A 25709-nucleotide genomic window follows, 5' to 3' on the forward strand; every position below is an offset into this window, starting at 1 on the left:
TCAGGACTCAGAAGCATAATTATAGCTGAACACCTGACCCATCCTTCTTTCTTTCTCTCTTCTACCTTTCTTCTTGTACCTTGGCATTTATACCCTTTTGCTTTCTGCTTCAGTGAAAGCCACTTCAGCTCAAAGAGAAGACTTTGGACTTTCAGATATTCTTTTCTTGTTGGAGAAGTGGGTGGGTAAGAGGATTGAGAATGCTGCTGGAAAGGGTTAGATAACAAAGAACGCTAGTGAAAAGTCCCTATGCTTTGAGCCCTGGACCTGATTCATGGGATGACTATGTTCTTCTTATTCAGTAGTAAGCCCATTTGGATTAGATCCGAGGCTTTTTTTTTTTTTTTTTTTTTTTTTACAGATTCAGGCTCTTTATTTACGTAGAGATTGCTATACCTTATATGACCAAGGATTATGTGGATAAGAGACATGGCTAAAAATATCAGAGCAAAGGCATTCATGTTCATTATTCTGGAAGCTTAAGCCGGTCACACAAAATCAAGAGACCAGAAGCGTTGAAAGCAGGAAGTCAAAGTGGCAAAGGTCATATGACCCTTAGGGGTTAAGTCAAGCAGTCCAGAGGTCAATGAATGAGTTTCATCCCAGAGGGGCAATGGAGCACTCAATCCAGGAACTAAAGTCTGAATGTACAAATCTAGCTAAAAGAAGAGACATGAGGTAGGATACATATGCCAAAGCTGTTGCTGATCGTAAGTTCAAAAGTGCTTAGGAATTTGGCTGAACTGAGCCTGCAGGTGAAGGTTATTATTGACTACAGCTGGGAGATGCCAGAGTCATGTCACCTTTTCAAGATTTATAGTCTTGTTAGTAGAAAGGCAAATAATTCATCTGAATCAGTAAATGGCACATCTTACCTCTATGGGACAGCTAAGGCTGGGCTTGGCATAAAGCCTAGAATTATCAAAGTTCAAATTTTAAGACATCGTGTCAAGCTCGTAAGCCCATATGTTGTTTTTTTCTTGGTTAAACCAAAGAGGAAAAGGAAGAGATTATTCAGCTCATTTGGTCAAGCAGCCTGTCTGAGAAGACTTGAGAAAAGCATAAAGATTCTCATTGGTTTTTATTACAAGACTATTAACACAATTGAAATTCTACTATTCAAAGAGAGCTAAGACAAGTGAAGTTTATTCTATTAAATTCTTCTTCTTTTTTCTTTTTTTTTTTTTTTTGTATTTTGAAAATCATAGCCTGATCCATTACACTCCTGCTTTCATTTACCAGTTCTCTCTCTAAACTGACAACCCATAACACAGGAATAATTTCCAGATATATTTACAGCATAGTAGAAAATAATTCCCACAAGTAATACAATGCCACAGATATTACTGAAACTGTGAAGCATCTTACCGAGTCATGGGATCACAGCAGTTTATTCGCTAGCCTATTGTACACATTTGTACCTTAAATATTTTAGTTTCAGGTGGGATCTTATTAACAATAGATCTAATGATTTAACACTATTCTGGAGGGAAAATGAATGCTGAGTAGGATTGCTTTTCAGTAATGGAAAAACAATGTCATAACAAAAGGAGGAGGGGTTTGAAAATATGACAGTATTTTCTGGAAGCTAAATGGAGCCGAAAATGTTTCATTTATCTTTTCCGAAAAGACAAGTGAAGGAACTTCTAGGAAACATGTTCTTCAAAACAGGTTTTTTTTGAAATTGTGTTTATTTTTATCAGGTGGTAAAGATCATAGACACTGGAACTGGAATGTTAGGGTTCCAGTCCTGACTCTGACAATTACCACTTCTGTCCATTTCTCATCCATAACAACAAAAAGAACAAAAAGTAATAGCTGTAGGTGCCTCAAAGAGTTGTTTAGAAGATTAAAGGATTGATGTCATACAGTTCTGAGAGCAGGGCTCAGATCATGCAAACAACATTTAATAAATGTGAGCCATTTTTATTCTTGGAAGTTGATTCTGACACATCAGTTCTCTCACTTCCTTTCTGAGGACTGATAATTAGCGTTTGATTTTTCGTTGTTTACTCATGTGCTGACATCAGCACAGAAGCTAATACTGTATTATAAATCTTCTCAATTGTTGCCATATTAATGTATTTTTCTTTTTTTTCTTTTTATTTCTCTTTTTTTTTTATTATACTTTAACTTCTAGGGTACATGTGCATAACGTGCAGGTTTGTTACATATGTATACTTGTGCCATGTTGGTGTGCTGCACCCATCAACTCGTCAGCACCCATCAATTCATCATTTATATCATGTATAACTCCCCAATGCAATCCCTTCCCCCTCCCCCCTCCCCATGATAGGCCCCAGTGTGTGATGTTCCCCTTCCCGAGTCCAAGTGATCTCATTGTTCAGTTCCCACCTATGAGTGAGAACATGTGGTGTTTGGTTTTCTCTTCTTGTGATAGTTTGCTAATAATGATGGTTTCTAGCTGCATCCATGTCCCTACAAAGGACGCAAACTCATCCTTTTTTATGGCTGCATAGTATTCCATGGTGTATATGTGCCACATTTTCTTAATCCAGTCTGTCACTGATGGACATTTGGGTTGATTCCAAGTCTTTGCTATTGTGAATAGTGCTGCAATAAACATACGTGTGCATGTGTCTTTGTAGTAGAATAATTTATAATCCTTTGGGTATATACCCAGTAGTGGGATGGCTGGGTCATATGGTACATCTAGTTCTAGATCCTTGAGGAATTGCCATACTGTTTTCCATAATGGTTGAACTAGTTTACAATCCCACCAACAGTGTAAAAGTGTTCCTATTTCTCCACATCCTCCCCAACAACTGTTGTTTCCTGATTTTTTAATGATTGCCATTCTAACTGGTGTGAGATGGTATCTCATTGTGGTTTTGATTTGCATTTCTCTGATGGCGAGTGATGATGAGCATTTTTTCATGTGTCTGTTGGCTGTATGAATGTCTTCTTTTGAGAAATGTCTGTTCATATCCTTTGCCCACATTTTGATGGGGTTGTTTGTTTTTTTCTTGTATATTTGTTTGAGTTCTTTGTAGATTCTGGATATTAGCCCTTTGTCAGATGAGTAGATTGCAAAAATTTTCTCCCATTCTGTAGGTTGCCTGTTCACTCTGATGGTAGTTTCTTTTGCTGTGCAGAAGCTCTTTAGTTTAATTAGATCCCATTTGTCAATTTTGGTTTTTGCTGCCATTGCTTTTGGTGTTTTAGACATGAAGTCCTTGCCCATGCCTATGTCCTGAATGGTACTACCTAGGTTTTCTTCTAGGGTTTTCATGGTATTAGGTCTAACATTTAAGTCTCTAATCCATCTTGAATTAATCTTCGTATAAGGAGTAAGGAAAGGATCCAGTTTCAGCTTTCTACTTATGACTAGCCAATTTTCCCAGCACCATTTATTAAATAGGGAGTCCTTTCCCCATTTCTTGTTTCTCTCAGGTTTGTCAAAGATCAGATGGCTGTAGATGTGTGGTATTATTTCTGAGGACTCTGTTCTGTTCCATTGGTCTATATCTCTGTTTTGGTACCAGTACCATGCTGTTTTGGTGACTGTAGCCTTGTAGTATAGTTTGAAGTCAGGTAGCGTGACGCCTCCAGCTTTGTCCTTTTGACTTAGGATTGTCTTGGCAATGCGGGCTCTTTTTTGGTTCCATATGAACTTTAAAGCAGTTTTTTCCAATTCTGTGAAGAAACTCATTGGTAGCTTGATGGGGATGGCATTGAATCTATAAATAACCTTGGGCAGTATGGCCATTTTCACGATATTGATTCTTCCTATCCATGAGCATGGTATGTTCTTCCATTTGTTTGTGTCCTCTTTGATTTCACTGAGCAGTGGTTTGTAGTTCTCCTTGGAAGAGGTCCTTGACATCCCTTGTAAGTTGGATTCCTAGGTATTTTATTCTCTTTGAAGCAATTGTGAATGGAAGTTCATTCCTGATTTGGCTCTCTGCTTGTCTGTTACTGGTGTATAAGAATGCTTGTGATTTTTGCACATTAATTTTGTATCCTGAGACTTTGCTGAAGTTGCTTATCAGCTTAAGGAGATTTTGGGCTGAGACGATGGAGTTTTCTAAATATACAATCATGTCATCTGCAAACAGGGACAATTTGACTTCTTCTTTTCCTAACTGAATACCCTTGATTTCTTTCTCTTGCCTGATGGCCCTAGCCAGAACTTCCAACACTATGTTGAATAGGAGTGGTGAGAGAGGGCATCCCTGTCTTGCACCAGTTTTCAAAGGGAATTTTTCCAGTTTTTGCCCATTCAGTATGATATTAGCTGTGGGTTTGTCATAAATAGCTCTTATTATTTTAAGGTACGTTCCATCAATACCGAATTTATTGAGCGTTTTTAGCATGAAGGGCTGTTGAATTTTGTCAAAAGCCTTTTCTGCATCTATTGAGATAATCGTGTGGTTCTTGACTTTGGTTCTGTTTATATGCTGGATTATGTTTATTGATTTGCGAATGTTGAACCAGCCTTGCATCCCAGGGATGAAGCCCACTTGATCATGGTGGATAAGCTTTTTGATGTGCTGCTGAATCCGGTTTGCCAGTATTTTATTGAGGATTTTTGCATCGATGTTCATCAGGGATATTGGTCTAAAATTCTCTTTTTTTATTGTGTCTCTGCCAGGCTTTGGTATCAGGATGATGTTGGCTTCATAAAATGAGTTAGGGAGGATACCCTCTTTTTCTATTGATTGGAATAGTTTCAGAAGGAATAGTACCAGCTCCTCCTTGTACCTCTGGTAGAATTCAGCTGTGAATCCATCTGGTCCTGAACTTTTTTTCGTGGGTAGGCTATTAATGGTTGCCTCAATTTCAGAGCCTGCTATTGGTCTATTCAGGAATTCAACTTCTTCCTGGTTTAGTCTTGGGAGAGTGTAAGTGTCCAGGAAATTATCCATTTCTTCTAGATTTTCTAGTTGATTTGAGTAGAGGTGTTTATAGTATTCTCTGATGGTAGTTTGTATTTCTGTGGGGTCGGTGGTGATATCCCCTTTATCATTTTTTATTACATCCATTTGATTCCTCTCTCTTTTCTTCTTTATTAGTCTTGCTAGCGGTCTGTCAATTTTGTTGATCTTTTCAAAAAACCAACTCCTGGATTCATTGATTTTTTGGAGGGTTTTTTGTGTCTCTATCTCCTTCAGTTCTGCTCTGATCTTAGTTATTTCTTGCCTTCTGCTAGCTTTTGAATGTGTTTGCTCTTGCCTCTCTAGTTCTTTTAATTGTGATGTTAGGGTGTCAATTTTAGATCTTTCCTGCTTTCTCTTGTGGGCATTTAGTGCTATAAATTTCCCTCTACACACTGCTTTAAATGTGTCCCAGAGATTCTGGTATGTTGTATCTTTGTTCTCATCGGTTTCAAAGAACATCTTTATTTCTGCTTTCATTTCGTTATGTACCCAGTAGTCATTCAGGAGCAGGTTGTTCAGTTTCCATGTAGTTGAGCAGTTTTGATTGAGTTTCTTAGTCCTGAGTTCTAGTTTGATTGCACTGTGGTCTGAGAGACAGTTTGTTATAATTTCTGTTCTTGTACATTTGCTGAGGAGTGCTTTACTTCCAATTATGTGGTCAATTTTGGAATAAGTGTGATGTGGTGCTGAGAAGAATGTATATTCTGTTGATTTGGGGTGGAGAGTTCTATAGATGTCTATTAGGTCCGCTTGGTGCAGAGATGAGTTCAATTCCTGGATATCCTTGTTAACTTTCTGTCTCGTTGGTCTGTCTAATGTTGACAGTGGAGTGTTGAAGTCTCCCATTATTATTGTATGGGAGTCTAAGTCTCTTTGTAAGTCTCTAAGGACTTGCTTTATGAATCTGGGTGCTCCTGTATTGGGTGCATATATATTTAGGATAGTTAGCTCTTCCTGTTGAATTGATCCCTTTACCATTATGTAATGGCCTTCTTTGTCTCTTTTGATCTTTGATGGTTTAAAGTCTGTTTTATCAGAGACTAGGATTACAACCCCTGCTTTTTTTTGTTCTCCATTTGCTTGGTAGATCTTCCTCCATCCCTTTATTTTGAGCCTATGGATGTCTCTGCATGTGAGATGGGTCTCCTGAATACAGCAGACTGATGGGTCTTGACTCTTTATTCAGTTTGCCAGTCTGTGTCTTTTAATTGGAGCATTTAGTCCATTTACATTTAAGGTTAATATTGTTATGTGTGAACTTGATCCTGCCATTATGATATTAACTGGTTATTTTGCTCGTTAGTTGATGCAGTTTCTTTCTCTCCTCGATGGTCTTTACATTTTGGCATGTTTTTGCAATGGCTGGTACCGGTTGTTCCTTTCCATGTTTAGGGCTTCGTTCAGTGTCTCTTGTAAGGCAGGTCTGGTGGTGACAAAATCTCTAAGCATTTGCTTATCTGTAAAGGATTTCATTTCTCCTTCACTGATGAAACTTAGTTTGGCTGGATATGAAATTCTGGGTTGAAAATTCTTTTCTTTAAGAACGTTGAATATTGGCCTCCACTCTCTTCTGGCTTGTAGAGTTTCTGCTGAGAGATCTGCTGTTAGTCTGATGGGCTTCCCTTTGTGAGTAACCCGACCTTTCTCTCTGGCTGCCCTTAAGATTTTTTCCTTCATTTCAACTTTGGTGAATCTGGCAATTATGTGTCTTGGAGTTGCTCTTCTGGAGGAGTATCTTTGTGGCATTCTCTGTATTTCCTGAATTTGAATGTTGGCCTGCCTTACTAGGTTGGGGAAGTTCTCCTGGATGATATCCTGAAGAGTGTTTTCCAACTTGGTTCCATTTTCCCCCTCACTTTCAGGCACCCTAATCAGATGTAGATTTGGTCTTTTTACATAATCCCATACTTCTTGCAGGCTTTGTTCATTTCTTTTTCTTCTTTTTTCTTTTGGTTTCTCTTCTCGCTTCATTTCATTCATTTGCTCCTCAATCGCTGATACTCTTTCTTCCAGTTGATCGAGTCGGTTACTGAAGCTTGTGCATTTGTCACGTATTTCTCATGTCGTGGTTTTCATCTCTGTCATTTCGTTTATGACCTTCTCTGCATTAATTAGTCTAGCTGTCAATTCTTCCACTCTTTTTTCAAGATTTTTAGTTTCTTTGCGCTGGGTACGTAATTCCTCCTTTAGCTCTGAGAAGTTTGATGGACTGAAGCCTTCTTCTCTCATCTCGTCAAAGTCATTCTCTGACCAGCTTCGATCCGTTGCTGGTGATGGGCTGCGCTCCTTTGCAGGGGGAGATGCGCTCTTAGTTTTTGAATTTCCAGCTTTTCTGCCCTGCTTCTTCCCCATCTTTGTGGTTTTATCTGTCTCTGGTCTTTGATGATGGTGACGTACTGATGGGGTTTTGGTATAGGTGTCCTTCCTGTTTGATAGTTTTCCTTCTGACAGTCAGGACCCTCAGCTATAGGTCTGTTGGAGATTGCTTGAGGTCCACTCCAGACCCTGTTTGCCTAGGTATCAGCAGCAGAGGTTGCAGAAGATAGAATATTGCTGAACAGCGAGTGTACCTGTCTGATTCTTACTTTGGAAGCTTCCTCTCAGGGGTGTACTCCACCCTGTGAGGTGTGGGGTGTCAGACTGCCCCTAGTGGGGGATGTCTCCCAGTTAGGCTACTCAGTGGTCAGTGACCCACTTGAGCAGGCAGTCTGTCCATTCTCAAATCTCAACCTCCGTGTTGGGAGATCCACTGCTCTCTTCAAAGCTGTCAGAGTCGTTCGCGTCTGCTCAGGCCTCTGCTGCTTCCCCTGTTGATTTTTTAGCTGAGCCCTGCCCCCAGAGGTGGAGTCTATAGAGACAGGCAGGTTTCCTTGAACTGCTGTGAGCTCCACCCAGTTCGAGCTTCCCAGCGGCTTTGTTTACCTACTTAAGCCTCAGCAATGGCGGGCGCCCCTCCCCCAGCCTCGCTGCTGCCTTGCGGTTAGATCCCTGCAGACTGCTGTGTTAACAATGAGGGAGGCTCCGTGGGCGTGGGACCCTCCTGGCCAGGTGAGGGATGTATTCTTCTGGTGTGCCCATTGCTTAAAGCGCGGTATTGGGGTGGGAGTTACCTGATTTTCCAGGTGTTGTGTGTCTCAGTTCCCCTGGCTAGGAAAAGGGATTCCCTTCCCCCTTGCACTTCCCAGGTGAGGCAATGTCTCGCCCTGCTTCAGCTCTCGCTGGTCAGGCTGCAGCAGCTGACCAGCACCGATTGTCCGGCACTCCCTAGTGAGATGACCCCAGTACCTCAGTTGAAAATGCAGAAATCACCGGTCTTCTGTGTCACTCACGCTGGGAGTTGGAGACTGGAGCTGTTCCTATTCGGCCGTCTTGCTCCGCTGTTAGATCCGAGGCTTCTAAACTTATCATCGTGATTTGAAAGATTCTGTTTTCACAGTGCACCAGATTTGTTAAATAATAGGAAATTCCTTTTTTTCCCCCTGCTGTTTTCTTACTTGAAAGTCTTAGAAAAAATGAAAATGCACAAATACAGTGTCTTGATTTGACGCATGCAATTGTTGACATATTCGTTAGCTGGTGGAGCTTTTTCTTAGATGAATGAATACTTTACTGTCCAATTATATTAATAACTCTGGGATCACAGGGATCTCAGTCACTTCAGGACTTCCTCTGCAGATCTCTTGGGATCTGTGGAAATCACTGGGCTCCAGGACCCCTAAGGTCCTTTCTAGTTTAATATCTTGGATTTTATGAGAGTAGTGCAACACCACCATGTCAGAACAGATGAGAGAAAACAAATTCCTCTGTATAAGTTAACAAAAACTACACAAAAGCTGATGTTTGTAAAGCTGGAGTTAGTTTATTTCTGTCCAATTTGGGGGACATCTTAATGACTCTAAGGTGCCTCGTTGCTCAGTTGTTAAAGTTCTGCTTTACTAGAGATCTCCCAGAACTCTATTAATTTGAGTTAACTTCTATCTCCATATATTTCTACTTGGTTTAGGCAGAGCAGCATGCACTATAGTACTCGTTCTCTTAGATTTCTAGGTGAGTAAAATGTTCAAAGTCCAGGAGTCCAGCAGCTCAGGTTTTAGCCCTAACTCTGAAATTTAATAGTTGTTTGACCTTAGGAAAATCTTACTTCATGCTAGATCTGTGATTTTTAACCCAGGCTGCATACTAGAAACCTAGGAAGCTAGTAAAATAACTAGGCTACACCCTAGACCTAATAAGTTAGAATGTCTGAAGCTGAGGCTCTGGCCTCAGTATTTTTAAGAAACTCTTTGAGTGAGCCAAATGTTCTACCAGGGTTGAGAACCCCTGGCTTCCATCTTTGAGGTCAGTGTAGCTCTGCCTTTCCAGTCCTAGGCCCACCGCTCTGGTCATTTAGATTCCTGGAGTACTGTTCAGCAGGGGGTTCAAATTTCTTGTCACATCTCCTTTTTGACTTTTGAAAAAGATTCTCTTGAGCCCTCCTTTGCTTTTCTCTTTCCCAGAAATATTTTGCTAATCCATTAATTAAATAAACTATTATTGAGAGCCTCATACAGGCCAAACAACTGTTTCAGGTGATGGAAATTCAACAACCATAGTCTGAGCAAAACACACATAATCTCTGCTTTCTTGGAGTCTGCAGACTGGTTTATATTAATCAAATGATCATACAAATAGATACTTCGTTATAATCTGTGACTGTTGGCATCAATGTTATTTTTTTCTTATAATGAGAAAAGCACAGAGTGGGAAAAAAAAAAACTTATAGCAGGGGCCTGGTCCCTCTGGGAGGCCAAAGACTGCTTCTGAGAAAGATGACTGAGCTGAGATCTAAGTATGAATTCAATGTGAAAAGAGAGTTCTAGACAGAAAGAATGCATATTCAAAGGCCTCAAGGCAGGAATAACCTCACCAAAGTCTAGGAACTGAAAGAAGATTCACCAGAGCACAGGGAGCTGGGATGGGTACCTCCAGGTGAAGTTGTCCAGACAGATCCTTCCCAATTTATGTAGAGTCTTAAAGGCCATGCTGAGGATTTTATGCTTTATCCCCAGGGTAATGGGAAGTCAGAAGGATTTTAAACAGGGGAACTTACAGAGTAATTTTTGTTTTAGAAAAATTACTGTGCTTGCATGGTGAATAACAGATGTGGGGGGTGGTAGGAAGGACATGGGGAGACCAGTCAGGAGGCTACTACAGTTTAGCAAGCAAAAAATAATGGTGGCTCACGCCTGTAATCCCAGCACTTACTAAAGTGGCCTTATTAAAATGTGGATTCTGACAGTAAGGCTGGGTGGGATCTGAGACTTGGCATTTCCAGTAAGTTGCCAGGGGAGGCCAATGTTGTGATTCTGTGGACCATATTTTGAGTGACAAAGCATTATTCTATCATTTAATCTTCGTAGAAATCCTAACAAGTAAATACAATCATCACCACTTTAAAGATGGTGAATCTGAGGTCAAGAGAGGTTGAATACTTTGGCAAAGACACTGAGCTAGCAAGGGCAGCACTGGGATTGGGCTGCAGGTCTGCTTCCTTTCAGAATCCTCACCTTTACACACCAGACAAGGCCATTTCTCCCTCTAGAGTGATGTGCTAGGTCCCAGTCTTCTCTCTTGGCTAGCCAGGGCTTGCCACAATCACTTGTATTTACACATCTCATCTTTCCCTGTCAGGATTAGAGGCACTTGAGAAGTGCTGTGGGAGGGGATCAGATAAAGAAGGATTCCCTCCCCCAGGTAGTGAGCTACTGGCTCTTCTCCAGTTCTGATAATTGGCACTATTTTTTCATGGGGTTAACCTACTGGCATATAAGGCAAGTCATACTTCTGTGGGAATGGGTGAAGACTCTTCAGAAGAAAGGGGTAATCTCCCAAGCCAATCCCCCTGAGAAAATGCAGAGACTGGGACATGAAATTAACCCTTGGAAGGCAGTTTGACTTACATGGGAACCAGATCTCTCTCTTTCTTTATGGCCCAGCGGTTCTCAACTTGGGGTACACGTCCAAAACACCTACAGAACTTTTCAAGAAAATGCCAGGTTCTTGCTCCAAATTAACCCAGGGTTGGCCTGGACATGTGTGTTGTGACAAAGACTTACCACTTGATTCTGATGGGCAGTCCTGGTTATGAACTCATGTCCAGTTAGGAAATTGGAGAAGCTCTTCATAAGAGCTAGCAGAGCTTTCTCTGAGAACTTCATTCCTTCGCAAGTCTGGGATCATGGGAAGGAAAAAGGTCTAGAGCTGGGCTTGACAACTTGTTCTGGGGCCTTCCCACTTCCCACTGGGGTGGCCTGTGTTCCCCATCCTTTCCTCATGGTACATCCCTGGCCCTTACGACCCAGTAGTGCCCCAGGCATTGCTGTGCCCACTCCTTCTGGGCATTCCCTTCAAGGCAATGAACTCAGCTGGCTGGGAAGTGAGAGCAAATCTCATTAGGACAATTCTCAGTGATGTATAAATGCCAGCCTGCATAGGGGATTTGGTTGTTGATAGCTCCTTAAATTGCAAGCCATGTTGTGGAGTAAAAAATTCCAGTCATTGTTAGATGATATTTATTTTTAAAGGGGTGGATTGGAGTATTTTCTCTGTGCATTGTTAGCCAGGTCTGCTTAGGTGTCCTTGATCTAGGAATCTGAAAATTTCAGAAAAGCACAATTAGTTATCATTCTTTTCCTCTTAGGCCTCCAGATAGGTCTCTCCATCCCCGCTTCCTGTCCTCCTTACCACACTTCTGCACTCTTAGGTAGTGCTCAGCTTGCACCTGCTGTCTCCTCTCTCCTTTTTCTCCTTCCTTCTTTCCTTTCTTACCAATTGAGTGCCTACCACATTGTGTGCATTTGTGGATAAAAAGTAGGAGGGAGGCATCCCTGCCCTCAGGAAGCTCTAAGACTACTGGTGAGACATGGGGTACCCAGACACTTTCAGTGTGATGGGAGAGGGCTGTCAATACGCAGCAGCCCCACATGTCCCAGGAGAGACACATGACCTGGGCATGGAGGGGCAGGAAAGGAGGCCCAGGAGGAGTGTTGGCCTGACCTGAGTCTTGAGGCATTGGTGAGGATGAGCCAGGTCAACATGGTGGAGGAAGGCATTCTGACAAAGTGGCACAGCCTACGCAGAGTCCCGACTTAGCAACCCAGAACCCCAATAGCTCAATGTGGCCGGAGCTCACACAGGGTATGAGGACACAGGGCAGGGGCCATAGTAGCGAGGATTTTCTACATCCCGTTTGGTACTCTGGTTTTATTTTTTACATTCTTATCTCACATTGAGCTTTCCTAATTAAAAGAAAATGATGTACATCGTGCTCATGACTTACAAATCAAGTGGCAGATCTGATAGAGAGCAACTGCATCCAGGACAACCCCTCCTTCTCACCCATGTCTTACTCACGGAGGACAACCAGTTTTTCTTTCTTTTAGCTCTTCCTTCCTGTCATCACCTCCGCATCCCTGGAATCAAATGCTTCTATCTCTAATTGCTAATCAAATCTAGACATTATCTAGTGAATTTCTATGATGATAAAGATTAAAGAGCACCCTCCACTGCCACCTCTCCTGCATTTCTATTCTGAAGGCATTGGGGAGCTAGCAATGATGTTAAACAGAGAAGTCTCAGGATGATATCTCTGTTTCAGAAAGATCAATTCAGAAGCATTGTGGGGGGTGGGTTGAAAAAGCGGAAATAGGTGTAGGGTAAACTGGATGGTAGATGGCATAGGTTTGCCCTGAGGCAGTAGTTCTGTTAACCAAGGAAAAGGAGAACATGTCAGAGAGAATTGGGAACTGAACGAGTAGGACTGGAGAATGGGTGCCCTGATAATTTACTTTGCCAAACATAACCAGGAAACAGTGTTTTCATAAGGACCCTAAATCTAGAGAGTTGTGAATCAGCATCTCAATCTAGAAAAAAAAAAAGTCTTGAAGGCAATTCCCAAAGAATAGAATTTTAAAAATTAAAAGAAACATCCATCACCAGTTTGGGCTTAGGATTTAATTCTAGGGGTGCAAGGTGGTTAATTAAAAGGGAAGACTATTTTCACTTCAATTTAATGCCCCTTTCCATCTCTGAAATACTGAAATCTTCCTTACCTTTGCAAAGAGTATCTATTCTAAAGCAAGAGCTAACATTATATGTCAGTGTGAAACACTGGAGCTGCCCAGAAAATCTAAAGAAAATCAAAGTGCTTTAAAAGCCCACTATTATCATTATTTATATTGCAACTTTTACACACATATATTATTTTTGTTTTCCAGAGACAGTAGTTTATAAAACAAAGCAAACAAAACCCTACAGAAGGGTTTGTATTCTGGTCTTGGAGAACAGCAAGGAAGGGGGCTCTCTGGAGTCTGTGGCACTTTGCAGCCTGGTTTAAGGATAAGGACCCCAGGGACAGAGTGCTGGAGGCAGCTTCTCTAGGTCAGTCAGATCCCAGGTAATGCAGAGGCAAAAAATTGGGGTTTCTGAACACCTCCGTTACGCCCTAGTGAATTTGTGCAGGGGAACGCGTACTTGTAAAGAAACCTGTTGAACTGGTGAGAGGAAGCCCTAGCAGGAGAATTTGGTGACCAAAATTGTCCCCAGCATTAGAGGGTTTCACATTTTCATTTCCTGAAGAAATGGCTGCTGTGACTCCCTGGCTGGCTTCTAGGGGCGCCCTGATCTTCCCAGCCCTCCTCTCCAGCTTATGTGTGTAGTTCTTTTCTTCCTGAGGCAAGAAAAGATTGGTAGCATTTTTTCAGACATATTGAATCAAGACACAACATTTTAAAAATAAAAATAATTTTTTACAGACACATATATGGCATAGATGTAGTTATTTCTATATTTAATGTTATTTTGTTTCTAAAGTAATGTATTTGTTGTTTATCCTCCTACTCACTACCTGACTCTGTGAAGGAGTAGGCATGTTTTACACTAAAAGACAGATGCTATAGAAACATTAAGATAAAGAAAAAGAACACAGTCCATGAACTGAATTTCAGGAGAGAAGAGAAGGAATTCAAAGATAGTTGCTAGAGCGGAGGACAAAACCAAAACAAACAAAACAAAACAAAAACTCTGAAATTCTTTGGAAGCAAGTAAAAAAAGAAATTTTCTATTATATGATAAAATAAAATTTACTAGTTTCTCAAGAGAGAGACATGTCAGAAAAGCTTACAGAGCATACAATTTTTTAAGCCCAAAAAAAAAAAAAAAGTGTTGACTGATGTCTGGTCACAGGTTGTTAGACCACAGAGATCTGCACACACACAGACAGAAGCTTCTGTCCTAGTGTCTCTTGGTTCCCTATGTCAAAAGCGCTGCCTCTCACTGGACAGGTGCGTGTGCTGCTGCAGTAGCGTCTGGAGAGATGCTTACAGGTTCCAGCTGATTAGCAGAGCAGGGATAATTGCTGTTTCTTATGCTAACAAGGGATCACATTCTCCCCAGCTTAAATCATCAGCTTTCCTGCTGGCCCCAGGGGACTCTCAACTCCTTTCTTGGGTGCACTATTAGGAGATGTGACCTTGGACAACAGAGCTCCCAAAAGTCAAAAGGCTGCTTGCATGTGTTGAAATTATTTGTGCAATATCATGTGGGAATTTTCTATATGTGAACACAGTTTTCTAGAAAGAAGGTATACAGTTTTTATTATGTTTTCAAGTGAGCGCATAACTTCAAAAAGATAAGGATAATTAATGTAGGATCCTAGCACTACATCTGTGATATTGCATAAGTTTCACCATGAAGTAACATGCATTGAAGTAGGGTGGTCTTCATTCCACCTTGACCCTTGGACTGTACCTTCTACAACTACTGCTCAGGATAGGCAGAGACCCTTCCTCATAGTGTCTCTAGCCCCTTTTCTGCTCTTTTCCATAATGTCAAATCATAATAAAACCACAGTGAATATGTCTGTAGTGCTTTATGATTTATAAAGTTCATGCAAATATATCATTAATGTAAGCTTCACAATGACTCTGGGAGGTAAGCACTGTAGCCTCCATTTTACAGATGAGAAACCTCAAGTTCAGAGATTTTTCCATGAATGGTTCAAGGTCTCACTAGAGGTAGTAGATTTTGGGCCCGTGAGGGAACCTGAATTCTGTGATATGTTTACAGTGTATTCTTCCCCCTGGGAGCCATGATGAGTTTGGAAAAGGTGGACTTTCCACATAGCTGAAACCATCCCAAGCCACTAATACCTCTTCCTGTTGGCTCACTTGATGCTCTGAAATGTGTTCTCAGCTGCTCAGTATACGCATCATAAATTTCTGCTTACAAGCATCTATAGAAAAGGCGATTTTGCTGGATGGTAGCTCAAGACATTAGCATATGTGACGTCTATTAAACCTTGGATACATAGACTCCTGTCTTGGTCACAGAGTTACCCACAATGGCAAGTACAATGGGGGTGGGGTGATGCTGGTGGGAAGGGGAGCTTTCCTTTATTTTGGATGGACTTTAGCAGCTTTCAATCATTTGCGTAAAAGGATTTGACTCTTTGCCCATCAGAAAGCACTTCTTCTGAATTTCCCCACATAGGAGGCCTATGAGACACATGAAGATATCGTCAGGCTGGTGGGGGAGCTGGTGAGCGTCATTGGGGCTGTGATCATCCTGCTGCTAGAGGTGAGGTGCAGGTGGGGTCCAAGCTAAGCCCATCCCATCTAAGGCCCAGACTGAACCGCAGTCCACATTGTCTTTTTGTTTTGCTGTCCTTTCCCCAGATCCCAGACATCTTCAGGGTCGGTGCCTCTCGCTATTTTGGACAGACAATTCTTGGGGGGCCATTCCATGTCATCATGTGAGTATCCCCTCATTCCAGCCCCCTGCCTTTCCTTGCCAGAATCTTTTCCTGTCTCCAGTTCACTTTCTGATATCTAGGCCTCGGGTCACTCTCACTCCAAGCACTTCTCTCCAGTGGACTTGTAGGTGTAACTGTATGTGTGTTTTAGGTGTAAAGACGAAGCCTGAGTGTGTGGGTCCCACCCCAGTCACCACTGTGCTGTAGGGACCTAGAATAGTTCCAGTTTGTCTCTCACTCCCTGCTCTCTGCTCCCCCCAGCATCACCTATGCCTCCCTGGTGCTGGTGACCATGGCGATGCGGCTCACCAACACCAATGGGGAGGTGGTGCCCATGTCCTTTGCCCTGGTGCTGGGCTGGTGCAGTGTCATGTATTTTGCTCGAGGATTCCAGATGCTGGGTCCTTTCACCATCATGATCCAGAAGGTCAGTGCTTTCCCAAAGTTTCCTCTGCCTCAGGCACAAGACCTTCCCAGACAGACAGAGGGATGGAGGTAGAGTGGGGCTGGTGGAACCATGGGAGCCTCCTGATCTGTTAGCGTTAGCTCCTCAGAGGCAGTGGAAAAGGAATCATCCCACTCTTTCTCCCTTCTCTGTTTCCTGCAGATGATTTTTGGAGACCTAATGCGTTTCTGCTGGCTGATGGCTGTGGTTATCTTGGGATTTGCCTCTGGTAAGGCACCATTCCCTCGTCTACTAGATCAGCAGATCCAGTTCTCCAGACTCTCATTCTTGCTCTCAGTTCTCATTCGCACTTCATTTTGCTTTTTTTTTTTTTCCTGTTGGAAGGTGAGTCTAAAAGCACACCCATATTTATAGACCAGGGGCCACTCAGGTTGGCCTAGGAAGGTAAAGTCATGTGTTCAGGGCCAATAACATTCATGTTCACTAACTGCCTTGCACGATCTTTAAAGGAGAGACAGAAAAAGACTTTTGGTGAGAACAGGGCATTAAACAGGAAAGACTGGCCAGTCATGGATCTCAGAAAACCATATGAACAAACAGAGATCGTGCTATGCTTAACACTCCCATGTTTACAATTCAGAAGAGAACATAAAGCGCTCAACAACATATAACTTGCTTTTTTTCTATATGTGGTCATTTAAACTTGAGAAAAAATATGAAAGAATTAGAAACAGGAGACGCAGAAAAACAGCTTGGACAGTTTGAAGAATGACAGAGAAAACAAAAAAGAAGAGTTGTGAAGAGAGACTGGGAGAACAGGGACACACAGGCACCCAGTCAAGGAACAGCCAGTGAAAGTGCCAGGGAGCAAAAGAAAGGAACAGCACAGCAGGAAAACACAGGCAGGTGGAGAGAGCCAGAGGGAAGGAGAGGGTAGGTGGAGGAACAGAAGAGAGTCCTTAGGGAGGGGCAGACAGAGGAAGGCCCAGGTCTGAAAGCAAAAGGCCAGTAGCTCAAATTCAGTCCTCAGTGTCTGCAACGGATCATCTATTAGACAAGAAGAGTCACTAGATGAGCTTTAAGAGTCCCTCCCATCTCTAAAAAGCAATGACTAAGTGCAGAGGACTCCATTACTATCCTCAGGAATTTCCCGTTCAATGGGGATTCCCACAAAACAACAGACCAACAACAACAACAACAACAACAACAACAACAACAAAACCCCCACCAAAATCTGAAATGTGAAAGAGTAAAACGATGGCTTTCTGCCTGTTTGGAGTTTTCCACCCCAAGCCCTTATGTACCCTTTCCTCCCACTCCCTGGCCATCTACATCTATACATAACACAGATTACAAAATGAGGTGATGGTCGCAGAATGGCTTTCTGTAGATGTCCTCTATTCAGAGCTCTCTAAATGATCACTTATTGGTCATTGCACTTGCTTTTCTCTTAAATAAATAAGGAGGCAATGCTTTGTCATAGACCCTGTTTCTGCTCTCAGAATCACCTTGTGCTTCAGCTCCTTATGCAGAGAGGAGGCTTTCAAGCAGTCTAGTGCTGTCCTGAAGTTCCATTACACTCACTGCTATCCAGTAGGCTCCACCCTGAGCAGGAATCCATTTCCTATGTTGGTTCAGGTTCACTCAGGGAATGTCAGAGTGATGGAGGGTTATCTAGAGGCCATCAAAATAAAAAGGGGCTCTTCTTTTCGTCTGTTCATGTGTTCTGTTCTTTAAAAATTGTTGAAGATTCCATGCATTCTTATAATAACTTGCCTTTTAAGTATTTGGTTTTCTAAAATGTAAAAACCAGTTAGGTGACCTATTATCCATTATCCATACAAACACACACACTGCACACACATACAATTTTGTTGTTGTTAAATGACTGTTACCATGACCATTACCCAGAGTGGTGAACTTAATCATAGGACATCTTAGGGTTAGACAGTTCCACAGGAAACTACGTTTATTAGTATGTAATTATCTGTGCAAATGTATTTAGATATACATATATATCAGAGATAGAATAAGTGCTAACCATGTCCATGCTTATTGTGATAACTCCATTATCCAATCTCCATGTCTCTTCCTGGGTGGAGCAGCGTTCTATATCATTTTCCAGACAGAGGACCCAACCAGTTTGGGGCAGTTCTACGACTACCCCATAGCACTGTTCAGCACCTTCGAGCTTTTTCTCACTGTTATTGATGCACCTGCCAACTATGCTGTGGACTTGCCCTTCATGTTCAGCGTTGTCAACTTCGCCTTCGCCATCATTGCCACACTGCTCATGCTCAACTTGTTCATCGCCATGATGGGTGACACCCACTGGAGGGTGGCCCAGGAGCGGGATGAGCTCTGGAGGGCCCAGGTGAGTGTATTTGTGTTAGTCTTGCTAAGAGGCAGGGGATGGAGAGAAAAATCAAAGTGGAAAATGTTATGGTGAATCATTCTTAAAAGAGTCACAGAAAAACTCAATGAGGCTGTCACCTCAACAGAGGTTTGCATAAAACTGAGGTACATGTGGATAAATGGAAGGGATAGAAGGAGGATTAAATGGAGGATAGTGGCAAGAAGTGGGGTTGTTGCTCACAGGTGAAAAGTAGACCTAGGAGTGATCCTGGAGTCCAGTGGGAACTAGAAGTGACCTTGTTCTGGCATATTCCAGTTTTCAGTTTGGACCTTATCTTCTATTTGCTTCTATAAATCCCTGTTTCTCTATGATCTTTTCTTTATATCATCATAGACTGACAAATATTAGAATTAGAAGTGACCCTCAATGGCCCTCAAGTTGACCTCCTACTTAACATAATAATCATTTATTGGTCAGAAGGTCATTCAATATCTTCTTTAATGCTGATTAGGACCTTATTATCTTTTAAATTCAGGTAGAGGTTGGGAAGAAGGGAGTTTTCCCATATTTTTAAAGATTTTGTTGTTAGACATTCATGTTGCATTGAGCTAAAATCTATCTTCTTAAAATTTCATTCTTTGGTCCCAGTCTTTCCCTCTCATATAACACAGAACACATTCTTCCATATAAGCACCATTCAAATATTTGAATATAGCCATCATTTTTCCCTTAGACTTTTCACTCATTTAGTGATGATCATTTAGACCCTGCTATGTGTTGGCAAACACCTAGGAGCTAGGAACATGAGCATTAACACAACAGACACCATCTGTGCCCTCATGGAGCTGACGGTTTAGTTGGAAAGACAGGCATGAAGTTAATGACTTCACAAAAAGCTGTAACATTACAGCAGCAAAAGTGCCATAGAAAATGTAAGGTACTAGGAAGAGGATGCAACAGAGGAATTGAACTGGGAGGTGAAGACGTGCTTTCCTGAGGGAGCAACATTTAAGATGAGAACCCAAAGGTGAGCAAGAACTAGCTAGTTAAAAGGAAGGAGGGAAAAGGATGCAGGTCAAGGTTAGTAGCAATTAGGACTCTTGGCTACAGGGACAGAAAACCAAACTCAAACAGACTTTTAGATTTTTAAACAGGGGGAGGAGGATGTGTTAGTCCTCGTAAATGAGAAGTTTAGAGAATTAAACTAACTTTAGAGGTATCTGGCCAGAATGCAGATCCACATCTTATACATTACATCCATTCCTCTGTCCGGCTCTCTTTTGACCTCTCTTCTAAGGCAAGCTTTCCCATCGTGTTTGTGAGATCACTTCTAGAAGCTCCAAGCTCCAAAAAGAATGAGGACCTGCATTGCAATACGCAGCTCCAAGGGCCCCACTCATGTTGTGTTCTGTGAGGCTCCTGGTGCCAGGCAAAACTGTAGGCTTTAAAAGAACATCTTTCTCTCTGCCAATTCCTTCCATGTTCCATCTCATGGGAACACATTTGGGTCATAGGCACATCATTGAATCTAAGGGAAGACCAAGGACTAGATAGTGGAGGTGTTGGTGATGGTGGTGGAGGGGAGGTTTGAGGGAAAATAAATTAATGAAGCAGAACTGTGTGAAGCCCAGTCAACTCAAACCAATGCACTGAAAGTGATGAGGCAGCAATTCCCTAAATGAAAACTGGGTGCTGTTACCTGAGGAAGGACGAGGCTGCATGATGGCTCAGGAAGAACAATAAACATTCCTTTCAAGGCAAAGAAGAACAGCTATCCAGGGTAAGAGCACAGAATGACTGGAAGTCCTGAGCTAGGAGGGAACTTGGTGCAATTAAGAAACTGAAAGAAGTGTGGAGTAATGAGGAAGATAGGGAGTAGAAAAACATGAGGTGAAGAATTTGCTATTTTGAAGACTGCCACTCCTTCAATTAAGAAGCCTTCCTGGTTCTGATCTATTCTGATTGGACCCTTTTGTTCATGCTCTAATAGATCATGGTTCCTTTGAAACTAGAATAGTCTCCAATATGGTTGGAGCAATGCGGTACAAAGCGGGACCTTGACTTTCCTTACTTGGACATAATGCTAAGAGCATGTAAAGCAGAGTCAGGTCGTTCAGTAAATATACAAATGGCCCTTATTAAGCTTGTGATCAGCTGGCACACCCACTTCTTTGTTCTATGACTCACTTATCTAAGCTTCCTAAATGTAAATGTAGGACCTTAGATTTGGTTTACTTAAATTTCTTGTTAATGATTTCACACCAGCCTTCCAACCTAGTGATATCATTTTATATTGCTTCTGTTGCCCCACTTATTACATATCCCTCCCAGTTTTGTGTCACAGGCATATTTGATAAGCTTCTTTTCCACGTTTCATCTAGGTAATTAATGAGGGCTGAGCAAAGGACAGAACGTGTGGTGGACTTGCTACCAGAAATTTCCCTGCCAACTTTGCAGTCATTAATCAACCCTTTTCCTTCTTAAGATATGGATATTTAATTTGCTGAAAATTCCCTGAACAGTAACAGTATCAATTCATCCCCAAGATCACAGAGATTCTATTTAATCATTTTATTTAAATCAAGATAATTGGTCCATGGCTTTTATATGACAAACAAATTGAGATTAGTTTGGAGTGACTCATTTTCCATGAGTCTGAATAGTAACGTAAGGGTCACTATTTTATTCAAAACACTCACAAAAAATCCTCTCTCATTTCTTGATGAGTGAAACTGGTTTCACGGTGCCTGGCACAGGCTATGGGGTGAATAGGTGGCTGTTCTCACCACTGACCTCTAGTGTCCTATCTCACTGGTTGCCTTTGGTTCCCTTTGTCAGTGGCCTCAGTGCCTCTTTGAACCTCATGGCTCTTTCAGAGTTTTTCCTGTACCTCTTGCCTCCTTCCAGGTCGTGGCCACCACAGTGATGCTGGAACGGAAGCTGCCTCGCTGCCTGTGGCCTCGCTCCGGGATCTGTGGGTGCGAGTACGGGCTGGGGGATCGCTGGTTCCTGCGGTGAGTGACGGTGTGCACATGCAAAACTGCAGATGTGTATAAGGCCACGGAAGCAAGGGTGACCGACAGGTGTCCTGGAGCCTGCATTAGCTTGTCTAGGGGAGGGGGCTGGAGCTGAAGTGGAGGGGTAGGAAGAATGCTGTGTGTACCTCAGGGCAGCCACGTGTAAAAGGTTGTGTGCATGTGTCCATGCTCAGACGTCAGCATGGGTTACCAGACTTGCTGTCACCTTGTTCTGAGCTGACCTTCATTTTCAGTGTACTTTTGGCTTGGATCTAACTTCCTCCTTCATATTCTGCCCTCATCTCCTGGCGTGACCCTCCTCTCTCCTCAAATTTACTTCCTGAATTGCATCTCGTCATTCTTGTGACACACTTATCTATTAGTTGGCTCTGTTTTCTTTCACATTCCCATGTATTAGTAACACACACACACACACACACACACACACACACACACACACACACACACTGTGTGCGTCCTACCACCCTGCAAGCCCTGATTGCTCAGCCTTATCTCTATCCCAGGTTAGCCTGCCCTCCAATCACCTCCCTTCACCTGATCCGCGATACTCTTCCTGTTTCAACTCTGCTCCCTTCTTTCTCCTTCCCTCTTGACCCTGCTTTCTAAATATTCACCTCTACTTCTCCCCTGCTCATCTCTCCCTACCTGGACTGAGTCCTTTCCCCTTTCCCCTCATCAGGGTTGAGAACCACAATGATCAGAATCCTCTGCGAGTGCTTCGCTATTTGGAAGTGTTCAAGAACTCAGACAAGGAGGATGACCAGGAGCATCCATCTGAGAAACAGCCCTCTGGGGCTGGGAGTGGGACTCTAGCCAGAGCCTCCCTGGCTCTTCCAAATTCCTCCCTATCCCGGACCACATCCCAGAGCAGCAGTCACCGAGGCTGGGAGATCCTTCGTCAAAACACCCTGGGGCACTTGGATCTTGGACTGAACCTTAATGAGGGGGATGGGGAGGAGGTCTACCATTTCTGATTAGCATCGCTGTCACTCTTGACCTTACTCCAGATTGGCCTGGGGACGGCGACAGAGATGGAGACCTCTGCCTATGCAAGTGTCTAACTTCTGTGCCTGTTAATCATGGGAGGGTGGGACAGAACAATCCCGAAAGGGCCATACCTCACATTTCACATCAGAATTTTGGCAATGGGTAATGGTCATCTATTGTCTCACGTATTTTCTGGGTTCTTGGAAGTCCCACATCTCAGGAAAAAGGAGGTTGGCAATTAAAGATATGAGGTAGGGATGCTAGATTAATGTCAGGACCATTTCTCTTCTGCCCCACGCAGACCCTAGAAAGTAGTAAGCTGTGAGGCTTTTCTGGCTCCCCAGGGCTTATGTGGGAAGAGCCAGGCATGGCATAGAAGTTGTTGCCCTTCTTGTTTTCCCAACCTCCTGTAGGTCTCTCTCCCCACTTAGCAACCAAACCCCAACTGCAATAAAATAGTCTCTTTATTCTTGCCTTCTTTAATTTTTTATTGGGGCACAATACATGTCACATAAAATTTACTATATTATCCATTTTTAGATGTGCCACTCAGTGGCATTAAGTACATTCACATTGTTGTGTAACCATCACCATTATTCATTTACGGAACATTTTCATCATTCCGAACTGCAACTCTAATCCCCATTGAACAAAAACTCTCCAGTTATCTCTCTGCCCCGGCCCCTGATAACCAATATTCTGCTTTCTGTCTATGAATTAACTATTCTAGGCATCTTATATAAGTGGGATTCTGCAATCTTAGTCCAAAATCTGTGACAGTTTATTTATTCATCTACCAATGGACATTTGAGTTTTTCTACCTTTTGGCTGTTGTGAATAATGCTGCTATGACTATGGTATACAAATATCTGTTCAAGTTTCTACTTTCAAATACTATGGGCATACACCTAAAAACGGAATTGCTAGACAATTCTTATGTTTAATTTTATAAGGAACTGCCATACTGGTTTTCATAATAGCTTTCACCATTTTACATTCCCTTCTAATGGGTGTGAAGTGGTTTCACATTGTAGTTTTGATTTGCCTTTCCCTAATGACTAATACTGAACATGTTTTTATGCACCTATTTATTGGACATTTATATATCTTCCTTGGACAAATGTCTTTTCGGTTTATTTGTCCATTTTCGAATTAGGTTTTTGTTGTTGTTGAATTGTCTTATCTTTGCTCTTTGAGGCTCACAGTCTAAAGTGTTTGCATCCTGGTGTATGTATGGTAAATTAGGCCTATATTTGAATGGCCTAATCATTTCTTTTCCAGGACCCTCCTGCTCTTTCCCTAGCAGTTAATCATCCTTGTGCCAGGAGGCAACAAGCTCCTGCTTGGTCTCCTGACACAGCCGTCCTCCATTCCCATCCGCTTTTCCCCACACTGAGTTGTGAAAGGAACAGCAACAATAGAGGAAGGGTCATCCCTCTCCAGGAGGGAAATTAGGAATCATGTGTCCAGGGCACCCATTATAGGTGCTCATGGGCAGCCTCTCTTGTGTCTCCAGCACTATACTTCTAGTCCCAGCCCCTATCATACCCCTTAGCAAAAAGCCATGTCAGCTTTCAGAGGACTGTGGTCTGGGATAACAAAGAAGTAAGTGGTATTTGTGAAACCACAGACAGTTAATTCAGATACACTAGCTCAGGACTGAGTGCCCAACAGTGAGGGATCACACAATGTGTATACACATGCCTGCACACACTGGGACACAGTGGTGGCAGGGTGTGTAAAACTGCTCAGTCAACATCATTCTTCTTTATTCTTTTCATAGTGGAAGCGCTTTAAAACTCTGCTTCATAGTCCTTTTTTTTGAGACGGAGTCTTGCTCTGTTGCCCATGCTGAAGTACAGTGGTGTGATCACTGCTCACTGCAGCCTTGACCTTCTGGGCTCAAGTAATCTTCCCCCCCCCCCCAGCCAAGTAGGTGGCACTACAGGTGTGCACCACCACAACCAACTAATTTTTGTATTTTTTTAGAGATGGGGTTTTGCCATGTTGCCCGTGGCTAGTCTTGAACTCCTGGTCTCAAGCAATCCATCTGCCTTGACCTCCCAAAGTGCTGGGATTACAGGCATGAGCCACTGCACTAGCCCTGTAATCTTTTTAATACTTGCCTAACTTGTCTATAAACTCACATGACTTTTGATTTGAGCCCTTGGCCTACCCCCAGATATTGTCCTTTGTCCTGGCCTGTGTACCTGGTATGTAATTAAAATTGCTTACTGCCTAGGTTTTTCACTAAAATAAGAATTACTAAGAGTTAACATTATGAATTAATGAATGTAATTAAAACTACTAGGTACATACAATGTGTATTAAAGAGGTAGGATGTGTGTTTTTTTTTTTTTTTTTTTTTGGAGAACAAATGTTAAAATAAGTCACGGGAGTGTGGTTCTTTTTTAAGATAAAGTGTTTTTTTCTAGTTTAGAGGATTTTTAAGGATTGTTTCAAGTTAACAGAAAGGACAACAACTGAAAGTTTAAGCAAGTTGTAGAAGGTTTCTGGAAGGTTGATCTTGTAAAAGGAATTTTGTGTGTGATCAAGTTTGGCTAAAATTTTAAGGGGATTATTTAGATTTTATACAAGTTGAACATTAATATAAATAGCACATTGATGCAGGGTCAGAATCTGAGCACTGTGTGAGGATAACGGGATTTTCTTGGAATATTGATCTGTTCTTTAACACAAATTTGTAAAGTTTATAAAAGCCTCATGGAAATATTACCTTACAATCAAACTAATTAAAATTTGATTGATTTGCTTATAATATTAAAGTTTTAGAATAATACAGTAACACAAAAATAAAATTTGGTTTTCTCTTTTAAATAAGATTTTTGTATAATATTAAGAGATAGTAAAAGATTTTCATTTGCCCTTTGAATAAACTGCCAAAAAAAATAAAGAAGGAGAGAGACAGATTCAGTGGGCTTCATGCTATCTCTATTAGGTCCTGTTTTTCAGAAAACTGAGCTCTTCTTTATCAAGGAGTAAAGATTTCTGCTTTCTTTTTTAATTGGTGAGTTATCACTTTAGCTAAATGACCTACTTTATAATGACCTGTAATCTCATTTTGTGATATCAAGTGCTTTAAACTTTTAATGTTTGACTAACTTTCAAGATTAAATTCTAAATGCAGTCTTTCAACCTCAAACTGACTTTTAAAGGTCCAAGAGAGACATATTTGGCTTATTTGATATGTCAAAATCATACAGGAGGCATT

General features: G+C 42.0%; 1 protein-coding gene across 1 annotated transcript in view; it reads left to right on the plus strand.

The window, feature by feature from the left end:
- The window catches only part of TRPV5 (transient receptor potential cation channel subfamily V member 5), a 32786-nt gene extending 9915 nt beyond the window's left edge, over nt 1-22871 (plus strand). The window contains exons 10-16 of the mRNA XM_030932922.1: nt 15429-15515; nt 15614-15690; nt 15952-16117; nt 16298-16364; nt 18202-18470; nt 21360-21466; nt 22170-22871. Coding sequence (XP_030788782.1) covers nt 15429-15515; nt 15614-15690; nt 15952-16117; nt 16298-16364; nt 18202-18470; nt 21360-21466; nt 22170-22464 — 1068 coding nt within the window. The 3' untranslated portion in view covers nt 22465-22871. The remainder of the gene's footprint in view (nt 1-15428; nt 15516-15613; nt 15691-15951; nt 16118-16297; nt 16365-18201; nt 18471-21359; nt 21467-22169) is intronic.
- Nucleotides 22872-25709: the final 2838 nt, after the last annotated feature.

This window comes from Rhinopithecus roxellana, chromosome 6 (genome assembly GCF_007565055.1).
Source record: "Rhinopithecus roxellana isolate Shanxi Qingling chromosome 6, ASM756505v1, whole genome shotgun sequence".
Classification (NCBI taxonomy): Eukaryota; Metazoa; Chordata; class Mammalia; order Primates; family Cercopithecidae; genus Rhinopithecus; species Rhinopithecus roxellana.